General features: G+C 37.5%; 1 protein-coding gene across 1 annotated transcript; it reads right to left on the bottom strand.

Annotated features, from left to right (window-relative positions):
* Window positions 1-198: 198 nt before the first annotated feature.
* LOC113235492 (alpha-tocopherol transfer protein-like) lies at window positions 199-20,676 on the bottom strand. The gene is made up of 8 exons (XM_026471206.1): window positions 20,655-20,676; window positions 19,138-19,282; window positions 10,078-10,237; window positions 4,874-5,000; window positions 3,784-3,915; window positions 1,246-1,356; window positions 876-978; window positions 199-482 (listed from the first exon to the last, which is right to left on the bottom strand). Exons 2-8 carry the CDS (start codon window positions 19,271-19,273, stop codon window positions 325-327), a joined length of 927 nt encoding a protein of 308 aa, XP_026326991.1. The 5' UTR covers window positions 19,274-19,282; window positions 20,655-20,676; the 3' UTR covers window positions 199-324.
* Window positions 20,677-22,250: the final 1,574 nt, after the last annotated feature.

The following is a 22,250-nucleotide window of genomic DNA, read 5'->3' as shown; positions in this document are numbered from 1 at the left end:
GATTTGTAATTATTATAACGAATTTCGGTATAAATAGTACGTTGCAGTACTCCAAATGAATAATGAAATAAAATTTAAATTCATATATTATGAACGTTCTTTGCTCATTTTCTTCATACTTTGGTCTAAAATAAAATTATGGACGTAGTTCTTTTTTAGACATAAATAGATTTAATATAGCAAATAAGTACCTTGCAGAAACGTAAACCTACAGAAAGTTTGATAATCAATAGATTTTTTTTAACGTGGTTTAAGCCAATTCCAAGGAAAGTTTATTTTTATAGAACACATTTATATTACATCTAATAAATTATAAATCACGCATCAGTCAATATCCAACTTCCTGAATGATCCGTCCACTCCCACACCGAACATTTCTGAGGCAGTCTGCGCCTTCCCTGGCCGTTTAGATTCATCCGTACCGAATCCTTCCTCTTCTTTAAACCATTGTTTGTATTCTATTATTTTATTGGCCCAAGCCTCTACAACACAAAAGCGAGTTTAAGTCACTTAAAGAAAAATACAAATAAGCTAAGAATCATCTAAGAATGATATGGACTCTTGACCTAAACTAAAGCCTGTAAAACAGTGCTAACTTCCCTAATGCAAAAGAGGTCTTCTACTACTATATATTTGCAGTCACTTGCTCCAAGGGCCGGTTCAGATGATACACATGCTGACGCGCAGTAGCATGGGCTCGCCTACGACTACTTATGAATAAAATTCCTCTAGTCATAAGCGCGCGTTATAAAATCGCGCGCGTTATGAAATCGCACGTTGAACACTGGTCTAAAACTTCTTATCTGAAACGGCCCGTAAAGCAAAAATCGACGGCGAGATTAATATCTGTTGTTAATGAATATTATAAAACGTACCAATAATTTCGTTTAACGTCCCACCATCCCCACCGTATTCAGCAGGCACTATTTCTCTTGGAAGATGTTGCAACAGCTCTTCATTATTTTTGTGAATCCTTAGCTGAAAAAGGAGAAATGTTTTAGAAACGGATGTCTACACAATAGGTTGAATATTATATACACATATAGTGATACGAAACATGTCGAGCAAAAATCCGACTTAAATACGTGAGTTATACGTTACTTTAAGTTTAGATGTTTATATAAGTTTAGTAAGATGGAAGTTTAGATGTTTATAAGTTTGGATGTTTATCTACGCAAAACATAATAATAGAGAAAAAGTGCTAAAAAATTTGTATACTTAATAAGTCAGACCATGTATACTTACTCTGTCCCTAGCTTTCTGATTTAGAAGGCCTCTTATAAGTGTAAAAATCTTTTCTATACCGGCCGGTATATTTACATGATGACTACCTTTTAGACGGAAAGGCATTGAATCCTGAAATTAAAACCATGCAAACCATCAAGCCAAAAGATTTTTGAGCATCGCACTGCTTTCAATATTAAAATAGCTCGTTTCCGAGACAGTCAACAACTCACAAACCAGTCAGTTTAGGCAATTTTATCTTTTTCTTTATATTGCACATGTATTAATGTAGAAAACTGTCGTTTTACGTAAAAAATATTTTAGAAAATATCATTTATTCAAGCAAAATATATTATGTACATATACGTGTTGTCAGTAGGTCGATAGGTAAGTAGTTTTTAGTAACAGTTGAGCTCCTTGTGAAAGAGTTCGTCCAGGGTGTAGTACTGTAACCTTGCCTATTTCTGTCGCCAAGTAGTAATGTCAGGTAAGGGTGCTGGTGAAATTACAGGCACACGGGACTTGTCAACTTATGTCTCAGGGTGACGGGCGCAGTGGTAGTGCCTGAGTGATCTGAGATCTTTGCAATTTAAAGCTCTGCCATGCTGTAAAGGTATAATGGATCAGCTAACAGTATGCGCTCTAACGTTGTCGAGTAGAAGTAGGGGGAAAAGATCGGCTGATCAACCTACGGTTTTTGTGTCATCATCGTATTCCTTCACAATAGCAAACTACAGTCATGGTTACACCAGAACTAAGGAAACCAAGACAATATGATTGGACCACTAATGGTTACCAGCAATTTTCTGTGCGAAAAATTATTTTTAACACTGTTTAGACTTCTCCACACGGTTGAAGCTCTGTGTAGAACGTTTGCGATCTTAAAGAATCGATTGCTCATGAAAAATAATGATACGGTCTAAACCTCCTTCATGTTTGTCTCGATTAATTATTACAACACAGTTTTAGAACGAACAATTGTAATGTACTTTATGATATTTCTCTGCATGTTGCAATGGTTTGGTTTGAACCAGAACTCGTCACTCGTCGTCATGCACAGCTCTGGTCGAGGCTCATTTGCCAGCTAAAAAAATTGCTACTGCGGAATATGGCAAACCATAATGCTTTGTTAGATATATGCACTCCACTCTATACATTTCGTTCACTTTTCGAATCTTTTGCGCTGCATTAGCGCGCCAGAACTCGTAAAATAATTATACGATTTATAACCGCATGTTGGATTTCAAAGCGAATGAAAAATAACCTACACAAAAACAAATGAATAACGCTAAAATAAAACTAGAAGACTTAAAATCGTATTTGAAAACCATTCGGATCTGAAATGTATACACTAAACCTTAGAGGATGGAAAAAAAATAAAAAAAGGAGCTGCCCTATCTACGGAACAAACGTTCCTACCTAAACCAAAAATTTCCACCACAAATGGCGGATTTAGTGTTGTACCATAATCATAGATAAGTCAGTATCGACATGCAAATGCGAACAAACGAAGATGGTATTTGAGCCAATATTTATACTCGGCAGTCCTATAATTTCCACCCATTCTTTCTTTCTTTTTTCAATTGTAGGTAATGTAATAATAAAAACTTCGTAGCGAATTGTTTTAATAACAGAATATCGATAATATGTCTGCTTTCTAGAACAACACTGTCTCAGAATAATCCTTGTCAACAATCATCAAAATACTAACAAATAACAAATACTAACAAACAGGCAATCTGAAGTAACCAAAGCAAAATTCGGCAAGACTTATGAATAAACTACTTAAATGAGTCTAATTACATGAGATATTTGGGCTATTGTATGATTTATAGGCAGAAAAATAACACATGCCGGTGTAATGTAACCTTCGGTAGATTTCCGATTTTCTACTGCCGCACCTCTTAATGTTACAGCGACGAATTTTAATCAATATTTAATTGTTCTCACTATTATATATATTTTTATCAATTTCATTACAATTCATGTGAATAATTCAATAAAACATGTAGCCAAACATTGGTTTTGACATTTTGTTGTACTTCATTATTATCAAAGGGTACTTCAATGGTAAAATGAGGACAGTTGGCATTTAAGATGACGTTACGTATTTTCGATTCCCGTGTTTGACCTCAATCAATGTAGTGCTATCTCTTTTGGCTTATGACGGCACGCAGTAGTTAAACAAAGACAATAAAATGTTTATGTTTTCAACGTTTATAAGCATCATATACATATAACGTCTGATTTAAATATGTCAATAGAACATGTCCATTGGTTTCCATAGTCTAAGCACTAAACAGACTTTATTTCATGCAAGAAGACGTCGGTTCGAATCCGACCGGATCGAAGGAATTTTTTCTGAGTGTTCGATCTTTGTATTAATAATTATAACAAACTAGTGGAGTAATTTCACAAAAAAATAATTGAATATCAATTCAATAAAAATTTAATTAAGACTTTATTTCATTTTACAATGACCAGAACTTAAGTTTGATTTCTTAACATTTTTCAAAATGGCCGATAGGACCTAGGCCAATATGTTTAAAGCCCTTTTACCTGGCATACTGCAATCATCTTTTTGAGTGTAGTCGGTGTTGCTTGAGAAAAATGCTTTAAAGACACACCTTCATAATCGGTAGCGATTTTTATGCCCACCACAGTCGCAGTATCATCTTCGACGAGCAATATCTAAAATTAAACAAAGTAGAACTGTAAAACTACATATCACACACCATATTTCTTTAAACTGACTGAGGATAATTAGACATATATACTATACAAACAAAATAGTTGCAATTCTTGGAGCTACTTCAGCTAGTAAAGAGATCACAGAAAAATGTTGGTCATCCAGTCCTTGACAAGGCACTTTCAAATGCGTAATTCTGTGACTGTTTCTTCCAACCATGAACTAATAAAATCAGGATGGCATCATCTCTACAAAAGAGGAAGGAAGTTGAACTCTGTAACTATAGACACAGTCTCTAGTCACAGCGGTTACTTACCACAATTACCTTGTAATTTTACGTCAACAAAGTAACATAATAGAATTTACAATGGGTCTCTATCTCTTGTATGAATTTCATTGTTTTTAATAGAAAATGAAATGTGCTAAATGTATTATCGCGACTCTCAGTCTTAGAGCGCCTTCAAGTTAGACGCATATTGAAGCGCTGCAGTCGTCGTTGGACGACAGTCGCTTCTAGCCTGTTCCCATATGACGACTATCTATCGTGACTGCATCGTGGACGTTTATTTTACCGTTGAACGACTGGCTTGTCTAGCTATTCCCACTAGACCGTGACGATAATTTATCGGTTTATGGCAGTCGTTTGCACGACAGAATGGTTTGAAGCTGCGATTATGTGTCGTTACATTTTTACCGTGACGATTTATTTACTGTCGGATGACTGTCATTCTAGCTCTTCCCATTGTCACAGTTTGTCGTCATAACATCAAAAAAGTCGTGAACGACAGTTAATCGTGTTGTTCTATGTGTGAACAATTTCATTTAAATATACAAGACACGACACTTTAAACTGCACGACTATCTGTCATCATGACATAATGGGAACGTGCCCTTACGCCACTGCGACGCTTCTATAAGCATCAAATTAAAAGGCGCCCTGAAAAGAATGTTCTTACGTACCTGAATTAAATAATAGAGCAAACACATTATATCAATTACATGATGTGTCGAAGGATCGTACCTTCCCGCTCTTATGAGAAGAACACGAGGGTACAGCTCCTTTGCTTTCGGCAATATTACGCATGTACTGAAGAAAAAGGTTTAATATGATTAATTACTATTTCAGTAGTAGGTTGTGTCGTGACGTAATCGTATCATATCAGAATTTGAACCACACAGTTGTTATAATATACAGGGTTTCCCAAAACTCAACGTCAAGCGGTCACTGGGCGAGAGGCCAGGTTATATCAGTTCTGGTAAAAATTAAAAAAATCCATGTCACTTAGTTAAGTGATAATAGGCATTTTTTTGAAAATGTTGAAAATCGATACCCTAGACCACATGTTTAGGTACTGTCATCACAAATTTTCAAATTATGGAGTGATTTTTTTAACGTCATCATAAATAACCATGCTATTTATTGCAGTCACAAATCAAACAATAAACGTTATGAGTTTAGTAAAAAAAAATAAGTTTCATTGAGTCGTAGCTTAAAAAAAATATGTCAGCTAGCTTTGACACTTCATATTTTTTTTTAAATGTACTACACTACCCTGGGCAAGTTATATTAAAAGATGGCCCATGTAATCAAGATTTCAAAATGGTACAATACTTGCCACTCTTCAAAGCATAAAAAATATTATAACTTATTTTTTGCAAAAGGAGCTCGTTCCAAAAAAAACTCATGCCATGATAAATAATACTTTTGTGTGCTCAAAGATTGGCTTTACCATCGTGGAAGTGAGATGGTCATATGTGATAGAGTGAGATGGATAGTGACGCTGTGCGACATGAATTAGAATGAGCGAGACGGATAGTGACGCCGATGCTCTATTATTGATCATCGGTTATTATCATTTAGTGCGCTACGTTCCTTCGTTTACTGTGCATCTTCTCGTAATCGTGTAACTTTTGTACTGGCGACTTTGGCTTGTGTTACCCTGGACTTGATATTGCATCTGTGTTAACGACTCTGGCTTATTCCCTGGACTCGATTTGTGTTGTGTAAACTGTATTAGTTAGTACTTAGCAAAACTAACAAGTTTCGCGACATGCTGTATCTGTACACAGCGAAAGAATATGCGAACATGCATCTTATTTACGGTGAATGCTATTGTAATGCCTCTGCCGCAGCCAGATTGTATCGCGAGAGGTACCCAAACTTAGAGCGTCACCCAGATCACCGCGTGTTCGTCAATGTACACCTGGCATACTCGGAAAGACGATTGCCTAGTGCTCGTACGAGCGGTGGAAGAACTCATGGAGACGACGACGACGTAATTTTAGAAGAAATTCGAAATGATCCCAGCACTTCAGTACGTGTGATTGAAAGAGCCACTGGAATACCGAAAAGTATTGCTCATCGAATTTTAAAGCAACACGAATATCACCCGTATCATGTGCAACGTGTACAAAGTTTATTACCTCGTGACTACTCTCTCAGAATGGATTTTTGCAGAACAATGTTGGCGAGAAATCGTGAAGATCCGCAATTTATAAACAAAATTTTATGGACTGACGAAACAAAATTTAAAAAGATGGTTATTTAAACTTGCACAATGTACATGGCTGGCACACGGAAAACCCGCATTTAATTCCTGACGACCGGTCCCAATACCAATTCAAAGTCAACATGTGGACCGGAATTTTAAATGGACAAATAATTGGACCGTTTGAGTTGCCTGAAACATTAAATGGCGACAACTACTTAGATTTTCTTCAAAACGATTTGCAAACGTTACTAGAAGATGTACCACTCAACATCTATTATAGATGTTGTTTCAACATGACGGTTGCTCAGCGCATTATGCTCGTTCTGTACGTGATTATTTAAACACGGAATATTCCGGAAGGTGGATTGGGCGCCTTGGTTCAATTTTGTGGCCTCCTCGATCTCCGGACCTAAACCCCCTTGATTTTTTTTACTGATGCTGCATAATGGAAAAAGTATATGCAAAACCTATAGCAAATCTAGCCCAATTACGCCACAAAATTGTTGAAGCAGCAAATCGCACGATTGATAAAAAGATCTTTTGTGAGGCGATGCAGAGCCTGTATTCGTGCCGAAGGCAAACAATTTGAGCATTTACTTTAACATTAAAGTATTACAATAGTTCCTTTCGTTTCATTTTGATTAAAATTTATTATAATACAACAATCGACTAATTATTAAGTTGACACACTCACATGTGTTAGGGTAGATTATTTTGTTTAATACGTTGTCACTATCCATCTCACTCTATCACATATGACCATCTCACTTCCACGATGTTAAAGCACTCACACAATCTTTAAGCACACAAAAGTATTATTTATCATGGCATGAGTTTTTTTTTAAACGAGCTCCTTTAGCAAAAAATAAGTTATAATATTTTTTATGGAATGAAGAGTGGCAAGTATTGTACCATTTTGAAATCTTGATTATATGGGCCATCTTTTAAAACAACTTGCCCAGGGTAGTGTAGTACATTTTTTTTTAAATATGAAGTGTCAAAGCTAGCTGACATACTTTTTTTAAGCTAAGACTCAATGAAACTTATTTTTTTTTACTAAACTCATAACGTTTATTGTTTGATTTGTGACTGCAATAAATAGCATGGTTATTTATGATGACGTTAAAAAAAAATCACTCCAAAATTTGAAAATTTGTGATGACAGTACCTAAACATGTGGTCTAGGGTATCGATTTTCAACATTTTCAAAAAAATGCCTATTATCACTTAACTAAGTGACATGGATTTTTTTTTTAATTTTTACCAGAACTGATATAACCTGGCCTCTCGCCCAGTGACCGCTTGACGTTGAGTTTTGGGACACCCTGTATACAAAGATCGAACACTAACGAAAATTCCTTCTTGTGAGTGACTGGTGGAAAAACTTTCATAGATTTCTCACAGATGGAGCTACGCTCATTGAAAATCAGCGCCACAATCAATTATGGCTGTGGCTCAATGAAGTCCGTTTGCGTAAGCCATAACCGCACAAATGACAGTACAAAATTTGTAGTTGTCATATTTTGTTTTTTGCTTTTTGTCAGATTTGTCTTATTTCATGTTGTTTTTTCATTGTATTTTTTTACTTTGTGTATGAATTCTTTTTATTTTATTTTGTTTGTCTGTTTTATCATTTTTTGTTTTGTATTTATGTGTTGTGGCGTTACAATAAATGTCTATTCTATTCTACTGTATTCTAAAAAACAAAATTCTGTGACAAGCATATAGAAAAGTTCGTAAGTTTCGTAAGCTCTGCTGGTTTGTTCCGTAGTTCTGTTGGGACAGCGTCAGGCACGGTACGTTGAGGGCCTGGTTCAAATCCAGCCAGATCAAAGGAATTTTTCTTAGCGTTCGATCTTTGTATTAGTAGTAATTATAACAAACTTGTGGAGCAATTGCACAAAAATAATTGAATGTCATAGTAGTAAAACATCGGGATATTCAACAAACTTAATCTTACGCAGTTGTTTGAACAGGAATAAAAAATTTTGGCATAGGATTTTCAAACAAAAAACTAAGCAATAATAACATTTCAGTACATAAATTGTCTATTGTAATTTTTTTGTATATTATTGTATATGCGTGTCAAACTGTAAATTATGTACTTGTATGTACAAGTTTCGTACGAACACCTCAATATTTCCTCTTTCATATTACCTACTAAGTAGGTAGTTACTATTAGCACACTATGGTGTAATAGTGATAACCTAGTTAGAGTTAGAGCATGGCGTAATACTTCCTGATATATTATACTTAGCTGTATTCATATATGGTTTCACGATGTGAATCATGTTTTATTGTATAAACATAAATTATTGTATAGATCCATGTAGGTACAGAAGAAATGTATATATGTATAAGTATGTATATGGATAAGGCTTCAAGGTTTTCCCAACATAAGCATACATTTGCTTAATGGGAGAACCAGATCTACCATTGTTGAACCAAATTGAGAAATAAATAATTTAATATATATATATATATATATAACAATATAAAAAGTAAATATATATTTATTATATGTTTATGATCTTTTTATAATAAACATAATAACTTCAATTTTGTGGTTTTTAAAAATGCTATTTTTTTTACTTTCCATGCAATTTAACTGCCTCTGTGGCCGAATGGTTACCATGCTGGACTGCCACACAAAGTTCCCGGGTTCGATTCCGAGGCCGGGAGAAATATTTGTATGACCTACATTTATTTCTCGTGAGTTTGAGTGTAATTTGTGGTTTTCCTTTAACCCCAGGGTTTAACTCGCACTAGAGTTTCCCTAGTGCGAAGTGAAAAAAAAATTGAAGGAAAAGTTTTAATGAAAGTTTAATTTTTTGATGAAGTATTTGCGATTTTATAGAAAACCTAACCGCAGCACTTTGTTTGCTCACCACAGCAATGTGGACATTTCTTTCAAAATAAATGAAGAAAAATTTTTTTCCTAAGAATTCGTAAGGTCTGTTGATTCGTTCCGTAGCTCACAGTTGGGATAGCGTCAGGCACGGTAAGCTGAAGGCACTGGAGGAATGCTTCATAGTGCTCGACTTTGTATTTATCATTATAACAAATTAGTAGATTGATTTCACAAAAAAATGGAATATCACGGTAGTAAAATATCGTGCTATTCAATAAAATTAATAAGAAACATTTTTTTTTTCTGAGTGTTCGATCTTTGTATGAATAATTATAACAAACTAGTGGAGTGATTTCACAAAAATAATTGAATATCAATTCAATAAAAATTTAATTAAAAAACATTTTGCCAAAAAGGACAGAATAATAATGTGCCAACCAACCACACTAATTACCAAGCCTGAACTAAGAAATTTCCTGTACTATAAGTACCACAGTAACGGAATTTATTTTGGAGCACTAAGAATACTACGAATTATGAGCGTGAGAAATTTATTACAAACGCATATTTTTATTTAAGAAGGTGTAAATAATTATAATTGTTCACGGTAAATAGCAGATAAGAAGTACAACAATTCTTTAAATGTTCGAAGAAAACAATAGGCACTGAAGTTAATTCAAATTTGATAAAAATATCCACAAACAGGTACTCGTCTAACTTAATTTTCATTTTAATATATACAATAATGTGTAATATTTGTCAAGCAATTATTTCCTTAAAAGTTGGAAAATATATTTTAAATAAGATATCTTTTCGCATACCCAAGTCTCAAAAAATCCAAAAATTTAGGATCCGTAGGCTTCATCCGAAGCGTGACATCGGGAGCCGTAATTTTTAGAGTATAGTACAGATCCAACTTTTTCTTTACTCGCTCCAAACTGTGCTTGCACCCTCGAAGTATACCGACAAGCCATTGATCGTCTGAAATATTAACATTTTGAAGTATAAGTCAAATGATACTAATTGTTAGAGTTTCTCACAAACTTAAGCTGGGTAATCATTAGCGAGCTGTAATTGTAATGTGACAAATACAGTATCGAGGTTCTAGTGCGTACGCGTGAAACAGTCTTCGCTCGCTAGAATGAGTACCTGGTTATCGTCGGCGTACCGCACCCGTTCCGCTTGCGGCAAGCTCGTAACCACCCACACGCTATCATTTTTGGTTACATAACATGCTTACAGCTCACTAGTGAGTGCACTGCTTAACAAATATTTTAGATGATCAAACGAACTTCTTGAAGTGAAGTTCGATCACTATTATGTGTGTTGCTTCATTCGAAGATACAATATTTAACCAGGTAGTTTCCTTACCTTGCTAGGTAACACTGCACGGTTAAAAAAGGTATTGACGTTGACATTTCCTACAAGGCATCAACCGCCATTTTCTATCCTCATTCCCTTTAGAGTGGGAAGCAAAACTTATTTGGGAGTTTCAGAATCTTTATTTCTGATATGATGATGTCAAGGGAGGGAGGGTGTTGATTATATTTTCGAATGAAGCGACTCACATAACAGTGATCGAACTTCACTTCAAGACGTTCGTTTGATCATCTATTATATTTCGTCGCTTCATTCTCGATAGAATATTTAACCAGGTAGAGTTTTAGAGTATTCAGTTTTGCTTTCAGTTGATTTTATGTAAATTATAAACCAGAGGCTTAATCGATAACTATATTATATTTTTATTCAAAATATATATAGATATGAACATGTAACGGTTTTTCTCATCATCAATCATAACAATTTTCAAATCGTACAATCATATAATAATTTTATATATTATATTATATTAATTTAGAATAGTACAATTTGCGTATTATGTTGTAAGCAAATGGTTCTTGCGAACGTGTGTTCGCCTTCAGTAAGTATTAGTCTATTATAAAATGTCACAAAGGATGTGAGATGTCGGAGTCCAACTCGCAGCCTTGCGTATGAACTATCGGCATTTGAGACGCGCGCACGGCTGGCGTGCCCACACTACTCCGTCCACACACTTGCCGTACACATCAGCTCACGGTCTGACTGTGTGTCATCAAGAGCGTTCCCTGACGTCCAGTTGTCTTATTTTGTATTACCAAAATATAATGTTTAAAAACTGCGACAAGGCAAATACTTAGATCGTCTCTAAAATATGGAAAATTATATTAATATCTGATATTTGTATGTTTTTCATTTTAATCAATGCCAGTTTGTACGCGATGTGCAGTACAAAGTACAAGTAAAATAACGTGTTTTTTCGTAAGTTTTTCAAGCGGAAGTTCTGTATTGGGAAACCACGTTGAAACTAATGCGAGAACAACTTGGGGATTCCGAGTATTGCTATATTTTGGTGCACTGGGTTTCAATCTAAATGCCCTTAGGTAATCTTTTTATGCGGGCGTCTGAGCTTGTTTCAGGCTATAAAAGAGATAAAGCAGAGCGATGGCTGTTCGAGGTTCTGTACGAACTTATAATTTCTGCGTTAAGAATTTGATTATTTATGTCATTGATATGTTAAAGGGATTTAGACTGTTATTATTGCAAAATTCCTACCAGAGCTTTAGGGACACATTATATTGTCCAAATGTATTTTAAGAAAGAGAAGCTAAGGGTAAAGTGATCGCCTCTTGTGGGACACCGCGGGAGGCAAAGGGCGCGCTGGTAACGACAGAAAGGCTGATGTGCAGTTGATGAGGTCGCCTGCAATAAGATTTAATAATGATTCGCTTGAGTTAAAATATATCACGTCGCAAAACCAACAGGCTTTGCAGCAGAAGGAACCATGGCTGGGAAGGCCAATGTGGAAAACCAAGAGTACCATTTGCTTGGTCATCAATAATTTTGTGTATGCATTTCAATAATAAAAAGAAGGGTTGGAATGCGTAGAAATAAAATGAGAAATCCAATTAAGTGTAAAGGCATCTACGGCAAATGCATCTGGTTCCTGAAACCGAGAGACAAAAATAGCGGATTTGGCATAGGTGCGGGTTGCAAAAAGATCAATCTCGGGTTGTCCGAAACGTCTGACAATGGTCTGGAAGGTGCGAGAGGACAACTCCCACTCGGTGTCGGGATTAGTCTTCCTAGATTCTAAATCGGCGCGATTATCTTTTGTATTTACATAATACGCACGTATGCATACAAAATTATGTTGAGCTTTTCGCACCATTGCCAAATTTGTTTACTTAAATCGTTAGGGTGGGGGTATTGGATCCCACCCTTACGATTTATGCAACTGATCGCCGTAGTATTGCGTATTCGCAACAATATAACACAATCAGATTATATTAATATAATATAAGAATACTGCAATTCTTAGTAATTGATATGGTATTTCTTCTCAACAACCTTCCGTTGGCCTCCTGTGCTACTCGCGCTATATACGGAATCCCAACCGGTGCGAGGTGCATCTGTATAATTTCTAATTTAAAACTTCGAGGTTCTCATATACGATGAAGTCGAGTAAATATTGTCTGTCCACCAACTTAAATCATATGGAAGATAAATTGTTGTTTCGTAGTTACCGCCATGTTTTTGAAGACTTAGAATATTCTGTATTTCCAGTAATTTTGTATTTAGTGGCTGGGCAAGCTGAGATGAAGACACTAATCAATTGAGCGTACTCCCGTATGGTACATCGGGGTAGCCTCATTATTTTTTAAAGTAAATGGTAAATTTTTTGACGTTTTTGTAAAGGTAAACTTATACTTAAATTTCATGAATCAAAATTGAATCTTAGAAATTCACAAACTTGACATGGTTCTAACACAGACTTCCGTAATCAACGATGAAGCCTAAACATTGTAATAAGTTAATGTTTGCATTAACATTATTGATGTATCATCGTCATAACCAGCTACTGTACAACAAATATCATCTAAATATACCACGGACTTAAATCCTTGTCTCAAATGTGTTACAACTTCTTTCATGATTTTGGTAAACACTTTCGATGATGTGGACAAGGCATATGCCAGAGCAGTAAATTCATAGGTTTCAATTTCATTCGAACCACAAGATAAATACTGAAATGTGTGGTACTTTCGATCTGCTTCGCAGATAGATGTTAGTGATACACCTCTTTCAGGCCTTTTGGCCATGAAACCCCTGCGGGGTATCAATTTTGAGACAATTCGATAGTCCTCCATTTTAAAATGACTTTTTGTTACAAATTTGTTAAAGGACGTTATGTTCAATATGAAACGACTACTAACGTTGCGTTTTGGGGCTAAAAAAGTACTAGAAATGTATTGATGTTTTCTAGAACAGCACTTTGCTCCCAAGTCAATTAAGTTTTTAATTGTGATATGCAATTTTTTCTATTGTCGTCTAGCGATAAACTAATGCCAGGTATTACAGACTGGTGTTGGTACCTGTTTACATAATGGTATTGCTGGCGAAGCTGCATATTGGTTTTGCAGGAGGCTGTCGCCTAAAACCATTAACGATCTTCTTTAGAATTGTATTAAATAGGTAATTGAGTTTTAACTACGGCGTGTTTCGTTAACTCTTATTAATTACACGTATGTGGGATTTAAATTGCAATAACTCGCAGTTGATTTCTTATCGCAGTTACTCACGGTTAGCCCCGAGGTAATTTTATTTAAAAATTCTTTGCTTATTAGCATGTAAGAACTAATACTGTTCAAATTAAAATCGACTCGCAGTCGATTTCATTATCGTGGTTAACTCGCAGTTAACTTTGACGTAATTTTATTTAAGAAATTTAGTTGACTGAATAGCATGTTGGTACTAATATTATTCGAATCAAAATCGACTCGCAGTCGATTTCGTTATCGTGGCTAACTCGCACTTAATCCCGAAATAATTTTATTTGAAAAATATACTTGACTAATTAGCATGTAAATATCAATACTATTAAAATTTAAATCGATTCACAGTCGATTTCGTTATCGTGGTTAATTCACAGTTAACCCTGACGTAATTTTATTTAAAAGAATTCTTTACTTATTACCACGTAGGAACTAATATTGTTCAAATTAAAATCGACTCGCAGTCGATTTCATTATCGTGGTTAATTGATAGTTAAACCCGACGTAACTTTATTTAAAAAAATCTTTGTTTATTAGCATGTAAGAACTAATATTGTTCAAATAAAAATCGGCTCGCAGTAGATTTCATTATCGTGGTTAACTCGCCGTTTACCCCGACGTAGTTTAATATAAAAAATATACGTTACTTATTAGCACGTAGGTACTAATACTGTTCAAATTAAAATCGACTCGCAGTCGATTTCATTATCGTCTTTAGCTCGCGGTTAACCCCGAGGCTGTTTTATTATAAATCAAGTAAAATGCACATATTAGTATATGTATATGTTCGGATTTTCTTTCACCCATGTTCGATTTGGTTATCGGGAATAACTCGCAGGTAACCCGATGTTTTATTAATTGTAGGTTAAATTCACATTTGCTATTTATGAAAGCGAACATTTATTATCATTGCGGAAGTAGCAAGTAGTGCTATATGATAAAAATGAATATTTTAATTTTTTATTTTCATTATTTATGAGCGTAAGAAAAAATCTTACCGTGATCCATGTCCGACTTGTCCGATGATATTACGATCCTATGACGCCAATGACGTTTGGCATCTGTATTTTGCAAGTATTTCAGTTAACTTTTATAATATTCGATTTTTTCTAAGTTTGTTCGGTTTGACATTTTAACGGAACAGTGGAGGTGTGCTTGTTGCCACGCACGAAAAAGGAATGGGGATAGAAAATGGCGGTTGATGCCTGGTAGGGAATGTCAACGTCAAAACATTTTTTTTCTCTAAAAACAGTGCATTGTTGCCTATCGAGTTATGGAAACTACCTGGTTAAATATTATATCGAGAATGAAGCGACGAAATATAATAGTGTCCGAACTTATAGTGTATGGCCTAGTGCAGCCGGCATAATTTTTGACAACTCTGTAATATACCTTACTTACCAAAATATAAATCGTCGATATTTTTAATCTCGTTACATCAGAAGACGATTTTTTTTCGAGAATCAATTTCGATATTTTTTTATCACAGCTAACACAATTGCTATATGAATATTTGCAAATAATACCAATTACATATTTTGTTAAGCGTCGTTTTGAGGGATAATATAAATTGGTATGAAGGTACAGTATAAAGTATAAATACAAAATCTAAGAAAAAAATAATTTGCTAACATTCGATATTCTTGGCTGAGCCTTCTAGCTTATTTAAATAGGCTGAAGGCTCAGCCAAGAAAAGATTGTGATGTTAAACATGATGGTTAACTCTTTTCTCTCGACATCTTGCAGCAGGCGACCACGACTGCACTTTTTACCTAATCTTTCTTTAACAAAATTTTCTTTAACTTTGACGCATGTATTTAATTTTCCGAATTTCATTTTATACTGTACTTAATAAATATATTTTGGGAATATATTTATTTGGCAATAAGCTACTACTGTCTTTGGAAGGAATATCAATATATCGAAATATCGACATATTTCTCTCGATCAATATCGGTTTTGTTCATAAACATCATAACGATATTAAATCGAATTTTTTTAAACACTCATCCCTTCTGGAGTTGGTCAAAAACGAAAAGTTTAATGTGTCTTAGGGGTACTTTATCAAAACTTCTTTTGACACTGACACTGTATTTTAAATTTTGTTGCCAACTAAGCTGTTGGTATATCGTCTGTCACGGTATGCTACAAGACGTCTGTTCAAATCCGGCCGGATCGAAGAAATTTTTTCTGAGTGTGCGATCTTTGTATTAATAATTATAACAAACTAGTTGACTTACATTGACTTACAAATAAATGGACGACGGGTCTAATACAAAAACCACGAAAAAAATGTCCCAAGTCAACCTATTTAAACGTAGTGACATGTAAAGGAATATGAAAAAGCTAAAACGTTGAATTCAAATTGTAATGTCATCGCAGTACTGTCTAATTTCCACGCCGGACTGTGGAACCACATGAGACGGCTGTTCACCAGCTGTCTCCGGAGCGGTGTGTTCCCGTCCGGCTGGAAGTCGGCGAGGATGGTCCTTATAAAGAAGGAAGGTCGACCCGCAGACTCACCCTCTGCATACCGACCCATATGCCTGCTGGACGAGGCCGGCAAGTTGTTTGAAAGAACACTTGCCGAGCGGCTCAGCGGGCATCTGTCGCAAGTAGGGCCTGACCTGTCGGAAGACCAGTACGGATTCCGGCAGGCGCGGTCGACAGTGGACGCGATCCTTCACGTTCGTACTATGTCGACACAGGTACTGTCCCGGGGCGGAGTGGCGTTGGCGGTAAGCCTGGATATCGTCAACGCCTTCAACTCCTTGCCCTGGTTGACCGTTAAGGAGGCGCTCGAATATCATCGAGTGCCTCCGTACCTGAAGCGAGTTGTCGGGTCCTACCTATGCGACAGGTACATTACGTACCCGGGTCGGGATGGCGCAAGCCATCGCAGAGAGGTCGTGTGTGGGGTTCCTCAGGGGTCTGTCCTTGGACCACTCCTTTGGAACCTCGCATACGATGCTGTCTTGAGGGTCGCACTCCCCCCGGGCGTGCATCTGGTGTGTTATGCTGATGACACCCTGGTGCTCGCCGGAGGGGAGGACTTCGAGAGGACCATCCGGCTCGCTGAGCTCGGGGTTTCTCGCGTCGTCGAAAAAATCGAAGAGCTGTATTTGCGAGTAGCGCCTCAGAAAACTGAGGCGCTGTGGTTCCACAAACTCCCGCGAGGGAGGGAACCGCCCAGCTTCTCTATTCGCGTTGGTGACGTCGACGTCCAGGTGGGGCAGTACTTAAAGTACTTGGGCCTTATCCTGGACGGTCGCTGGGATTTCGAGGAGCACTTCCGGCGCCTGGTTCCCCGGATCGATAGGGTGGCGGGTGCATTGCACCGGTTGCTGCCCAACCTGGGGGGCCCTTCGGAGGAAGTTCGCCGTTTATACGGTGGGGTGGTGCGTTCCGTGGCCTTGTATGGGGCACCCGTCTGGTCACACCGACTGACGGGCGTCCGGCGTTGCAGAGCCATGGTCAATGGCGTGCAGCGCCGCATGGCCATAAGGATCGCACGAGGGTACCGCACCGTATCCTTCGACGCGGCGACTGTCCTGCGCGGTTTCCCCCGCTGGACATTCTGGCGGAGATGGACGCGCGTATTTACGCGCGCCTCCGCCAGGCGGAGGAAGCTGCGCCGCCGGAAGTGCGGTGGCAGGAGCGCCGACGGGCATTCGAGAAGTGGTGCGAGAGGCTGGAACAGCCGTGGATCTCGCGCCAGCGCGCCGTCGGCGCGATCCTGCCCAACCTCGAAGTCTGGTTGAGCCAGCGGAAGTGCGTCACCACGTTCCGACTGACACAGATACTCACCGGGCACGGATGCTTCGGTGAGTATCTGAATCGGATCGGACGCGAGTCGACGACGCAGTGCCACCACTGTGGGAGGGACCAGGATTCCGCCCAGCACACGCTGGAGGAGTGCCCCGCATGGGCCTCCGAACGGAACATCCTGGTTGCCCGGATCGGGCGAGATCTCTCTCCGCCAGGCATAGTAGCGGCTATGTTGGCGGATCAAGAGTCCCATGAGGCAGTGGTCTCCTTCTGTGAAGCGGTGATGCTTCAGAAGGAGGTCGCCGAGCGTGATCGGGAGAGGGCAGATCCCGCTCGGCGGCGGCGTACCTTCGCGGCTGCAGGCGATCGGAGCGGGGGCTTCGTTCGCCAGTAAGTTAGGCAGCCGCGAGGAGGACGACGGGGCGGTGTGGCCCGCTTCGTCGTGAGGAGAGGAGGGGAGGACGTAGCTCCTCCTAGGTGCTGGGGGGGTTCCGGTGCGCAAAGTCGATCCCGGATCCTTCCCACTAGAGCACCCGAGAAGGCCACCGTGGGGTTTTAGCCGGTAGAAGTCCCGCTGCCCCCGCGGCGGAGAGGTATCCTCAGAGGATTTCCCCACGCAAAAACAAAAAAAAAAGTACTGTCTAATTATGCTTGCTTCGCTGTCAGTCGAACAAACGAAGACTAAAGCGTGAATGACGCTCTGTATACGATTTTAACGCCCTATAAGTTCGGACACTTTTTAGCGCGGACCCGACGTCCATATAATTGTAAGTCAATGAAACTAGTGGAGTAATTTCACAAAAAATAATTGAATATCAATTCAATAAAAATTTAGAATACAGTGAATAGCGACATCTCTCGCCAGGCCTGGTAGCTATAAAGGTAACTAACTGGGTGATAAAACTTTCATAGATTTCTCATAGATGGCGCTACGACTAAAAAGACGTTGAAAAACCAAATACAAAGACACGACAACAAGCACATAGAAAAATTCGTGAGGTGCGCTGGTTCCACGCTTACTTGGTACTGCGTCTGGCACGGTATGCTAGAAGATATCGGTGCGAATCCGGCCGGATCGAAGGAATTTTTTCTGAGTGTTCGATCTTTGTATTAATAATTACAACTGACTCTATAGTCGGTCGCTACTCGCTTGATTGCGCCACCGGACAAAGAATGACCATAATAGAAAAAAAACATTCGCTTATTACTAATAGTGTGAACACTTTGATAGCGCAAGGAAGAATACTACTTATGCCATCTGGCGGCATATACCACAGATACCACACTAAACATATGCATTCCATACGACCTTTCTTATGACGTTAAACAGCCTGTATAAAAATCTATCACTATCTATCTACATAATGACAAGTTTTCCACACGGGGATGAACTCGTAATGAGTTTTATCATTTTTTCAACATGATAATTTCTCTTATCATCTAGAATGACTTGGTAACAGATTGTTTGATGTCAAATATTATTTATTCGTTTATGTCAAAATAGTCTTAGACAAAAATTACCTGTTCTTGCTTTTAAATGCGGCTGTTTCGATATCCAATCTTTCAAATGTTGTAAATCATCTTGCAAGCGTTTTGGATGCTCACTCAACTCATTTCTTGCAATTTCAGCTAATTCTGGGCTTAATACTCGCACCATGTTCACCAACTGTCGCAATATAATTACAAACAATGAGCTGCGACAGTAGGTCAATGGTTACGACGTAGTAGTTGATTGAGAGGGCACTAGATAAATATCAAAAATATTGCAATATGAAAAATAAACGATACATACTGTCGTCAATTTATGATGAGATCTACAAAAAAATATTTCTTGATACAATATGCACGTCTTTATTTCATGAGATTTTTTTTATCGAAGAGCATAGAGCGCATTGGCTAGGGTTTCTGCTCAAAATTTATCGAATCGAGAAATCTGGACAACTTCGAAACGAGAAAAATATCCTCGAGAACCCAAAAAGTCGAGAAATTAAATTTTCTTTTTTAATTACTGAAAAATTGGCTGATCATCCTCTTTAAGGTCGCCTAAGGAGAACGATCAGAACTACGATCCATTAAAACGAGCAATGCAACAAAAAAATTATCATCTACTTAATAGTCTTTAAACAAAAAATTAAAAAGAAGATGCAGCAAGCGGCGCGGCAGACGGTGACAGCCTGTGCCGGGCACCCTTTATAAAGTGCAATATAGTATAGAACAATTCTCTACTAAATAAAATTGTTCTACCAAAAACGCTACGCAGCGCGGCGCCCGACGGCCAACGCATTCCATCGTCGGCAGCTGTGTTCCCACGGGCAATACACAGTATAACTTTCTCAACAATAAGGCATATTTCGTTTGAAATGCAAACAGCGGCTGAGCGATGTCGAACTGCGTAGCGCAAACTATGGTGGTTGCTTTACAACAGAATACCCAGACCGAAACTATTTAGAAAGAATAATTTCCCAAATTAGTACTACCGGGAATCGAACCCGGAACCAAGAGCCACGAAATTCACTCCGGGGCACTACCCAGCACACCCAGGCCTAAACCACTTTAGAAAAGTCCACATAAATTGTGTTTTATTTATACTTATTATTATATTGATTAAGCTGATTTTTAATGTTTAAAAAAATCACGAAATGCTGGAAAAAAAAATATAACTACAAAATTTTTAACTAGTATAAAAATATAATTGTACAGGTAGGACCATGGTAGGACGAAGTCCAAATTTGGAATTTCGATCTGAGATAATTGAGGTCAAAGGTCACCATATTAAGTATATTGGAAATTTATACAATTACAAATTTTTTGCGCACAAATGCGCAGAACTGTGAAATAGAAAATTAATTTAAAAAAAATAAGAAAGAACAGCGCTTCGACAAAGAATTGCCATTTCGCCTATAGTATTTATAAAATCACTATTTAAAAAGCATTTCATTGACCAAAATTCAATGATTTACAACCTGTTTCAGATTACATTTCAAAATCAATAAAAATAATATTAATAACAATAAATACATGTTCTTAAAATCACTCACCTACAGTGTAGCAAGCGGAAGAAATATCGACCAACTGACACAATGATAAACTGTTATCGTTATCAGACAGGCCAGTACGGTTATCGTTACGACCTGCTGCAAGTTCGGAGTTGGATCTGATACATAGTATTACCCGTAGTTATTGATCGCATTTTTAACCGACTTCAAAAACGGAGTTCTCAGTTCGACTCTACTTTTTGTGTGTATGTTATGCGATTGTTCGGACGTTTTGAAGATTCTCATTTGTTTTGTTGGAGAGGGGTATAGTTGACAAAATATTATTATTTATTTATTTAAACACTTTATTGTACCACAAAGTAACTTACAAATTTTCAGAAACAATTTAAATATTTGTGTACAAAGGCGAGCTTATCCCATAAAGAGATTTCTTCCAACTAACCTTTCAAAATTATATGCATCGATTCGTCTTATTACTTTATCTTTAGAGTACAATAGGACAAAAGTGTGAGCTGTCTAGTTGTGACTCACGTGCCATCTGTATAGTGCAAACAACTGTTTAAACAATTCTTCGCATTGGCACTTAATTCAATTGAAAATTTTTATGCGGAACTAACTTTTTTGAATAAGTAAAAAAATAGTTGGCAGTCGTTATTTAATAAAGTACCTACAGTTAAAAAAATCGACTTGATGAGTAAAGAAATTATGCAAAAACAGAATTCAGAAAAAGCTCAGCGCACCAATGACTGTTACGATGGACCAAGATCATTAAGTCCATGTACGCTTTGAGTAAATGAAGAGTCAATGTTTTTATTACTCTATTGTAATAGAAAGGATAACCCGTTCCAAGAAATAACATTCATCAGTGTAAATAATATTTCTTCAACTATACCTCAGTAGTGGACCCATTCAAATTTGAAAAAAATATTCCAACAGGGTTTTTAATTAGGTAGGGAAGAGTACGGTTTATTGAATTTCACCCACCTTCCGTTAACCGATTTAAATAAATATCTATGTGCCGCAATAATAATAAGGCACAAACTCGTAGCCCCACCTAGGGAAACCCTGTATCGCGGGTGCCATGGGCACCCACATAGACAACCACAAATTACACCTAAACTCACGAGAGCAATAAATGTAGGCCATACTATATATATTTCTCCCGGCCCGGGAATCTTACCCGGGACCTCAGCGTGACAGTCCAACATGGTAACCGTTCGGCCACAGAGGCAGTTGTAGTTTTTCTGATGTAATTCCAATAAAAATAAAATGTTATGGCGACTAGAGCTAATCTGGAGATAGAAACAGCAGACAGATGAGAGCAACTCCTTTACAGTGTACAGCAGTACTTTGTGTTTAAATCATATTATTAGTTTTGATGAGGACTTCCATATGCATTTCAGTTATCGTTGAGAAGACCGCAATAATTAACTCACCGTAAGCGTGTAAGCACTTTTGAGGCCGGTTTTTTTTACATAAAAATGTTATAATCATAACTGCTGTAGTTTAGTAACATACGTACATGTACTGTTCATACACTTATAGAGGGTTATTTATTATTATACATTGTTATTATAAACAACAACTTTTGTTCCATGACTTTGAATAGTTCATCAGATTTTACTTTCATACAAAATA

This window comes from Hyposmocoma kahamanoa, unplaced genomic scaffold (assembly GCF_003589595.1).
Source record: "Hyposmocoma kahamanoa isolate Upper Pololo Valley unplaced genomic scaffold, ASM358959v1 102, whole genome shotgun sequence".
Taxonomy (NCBI): domain Eukaryota; kingdom Metazoa; phylum Arthropoda; class Insecta; order Lepidoptera; family Cosmopterigidae; genus Hyposmocoma; species Hyposmocoma kahamanoa.
This window is presented reverse-complemented; position numbering and strand designations above follow the sequence as displayed.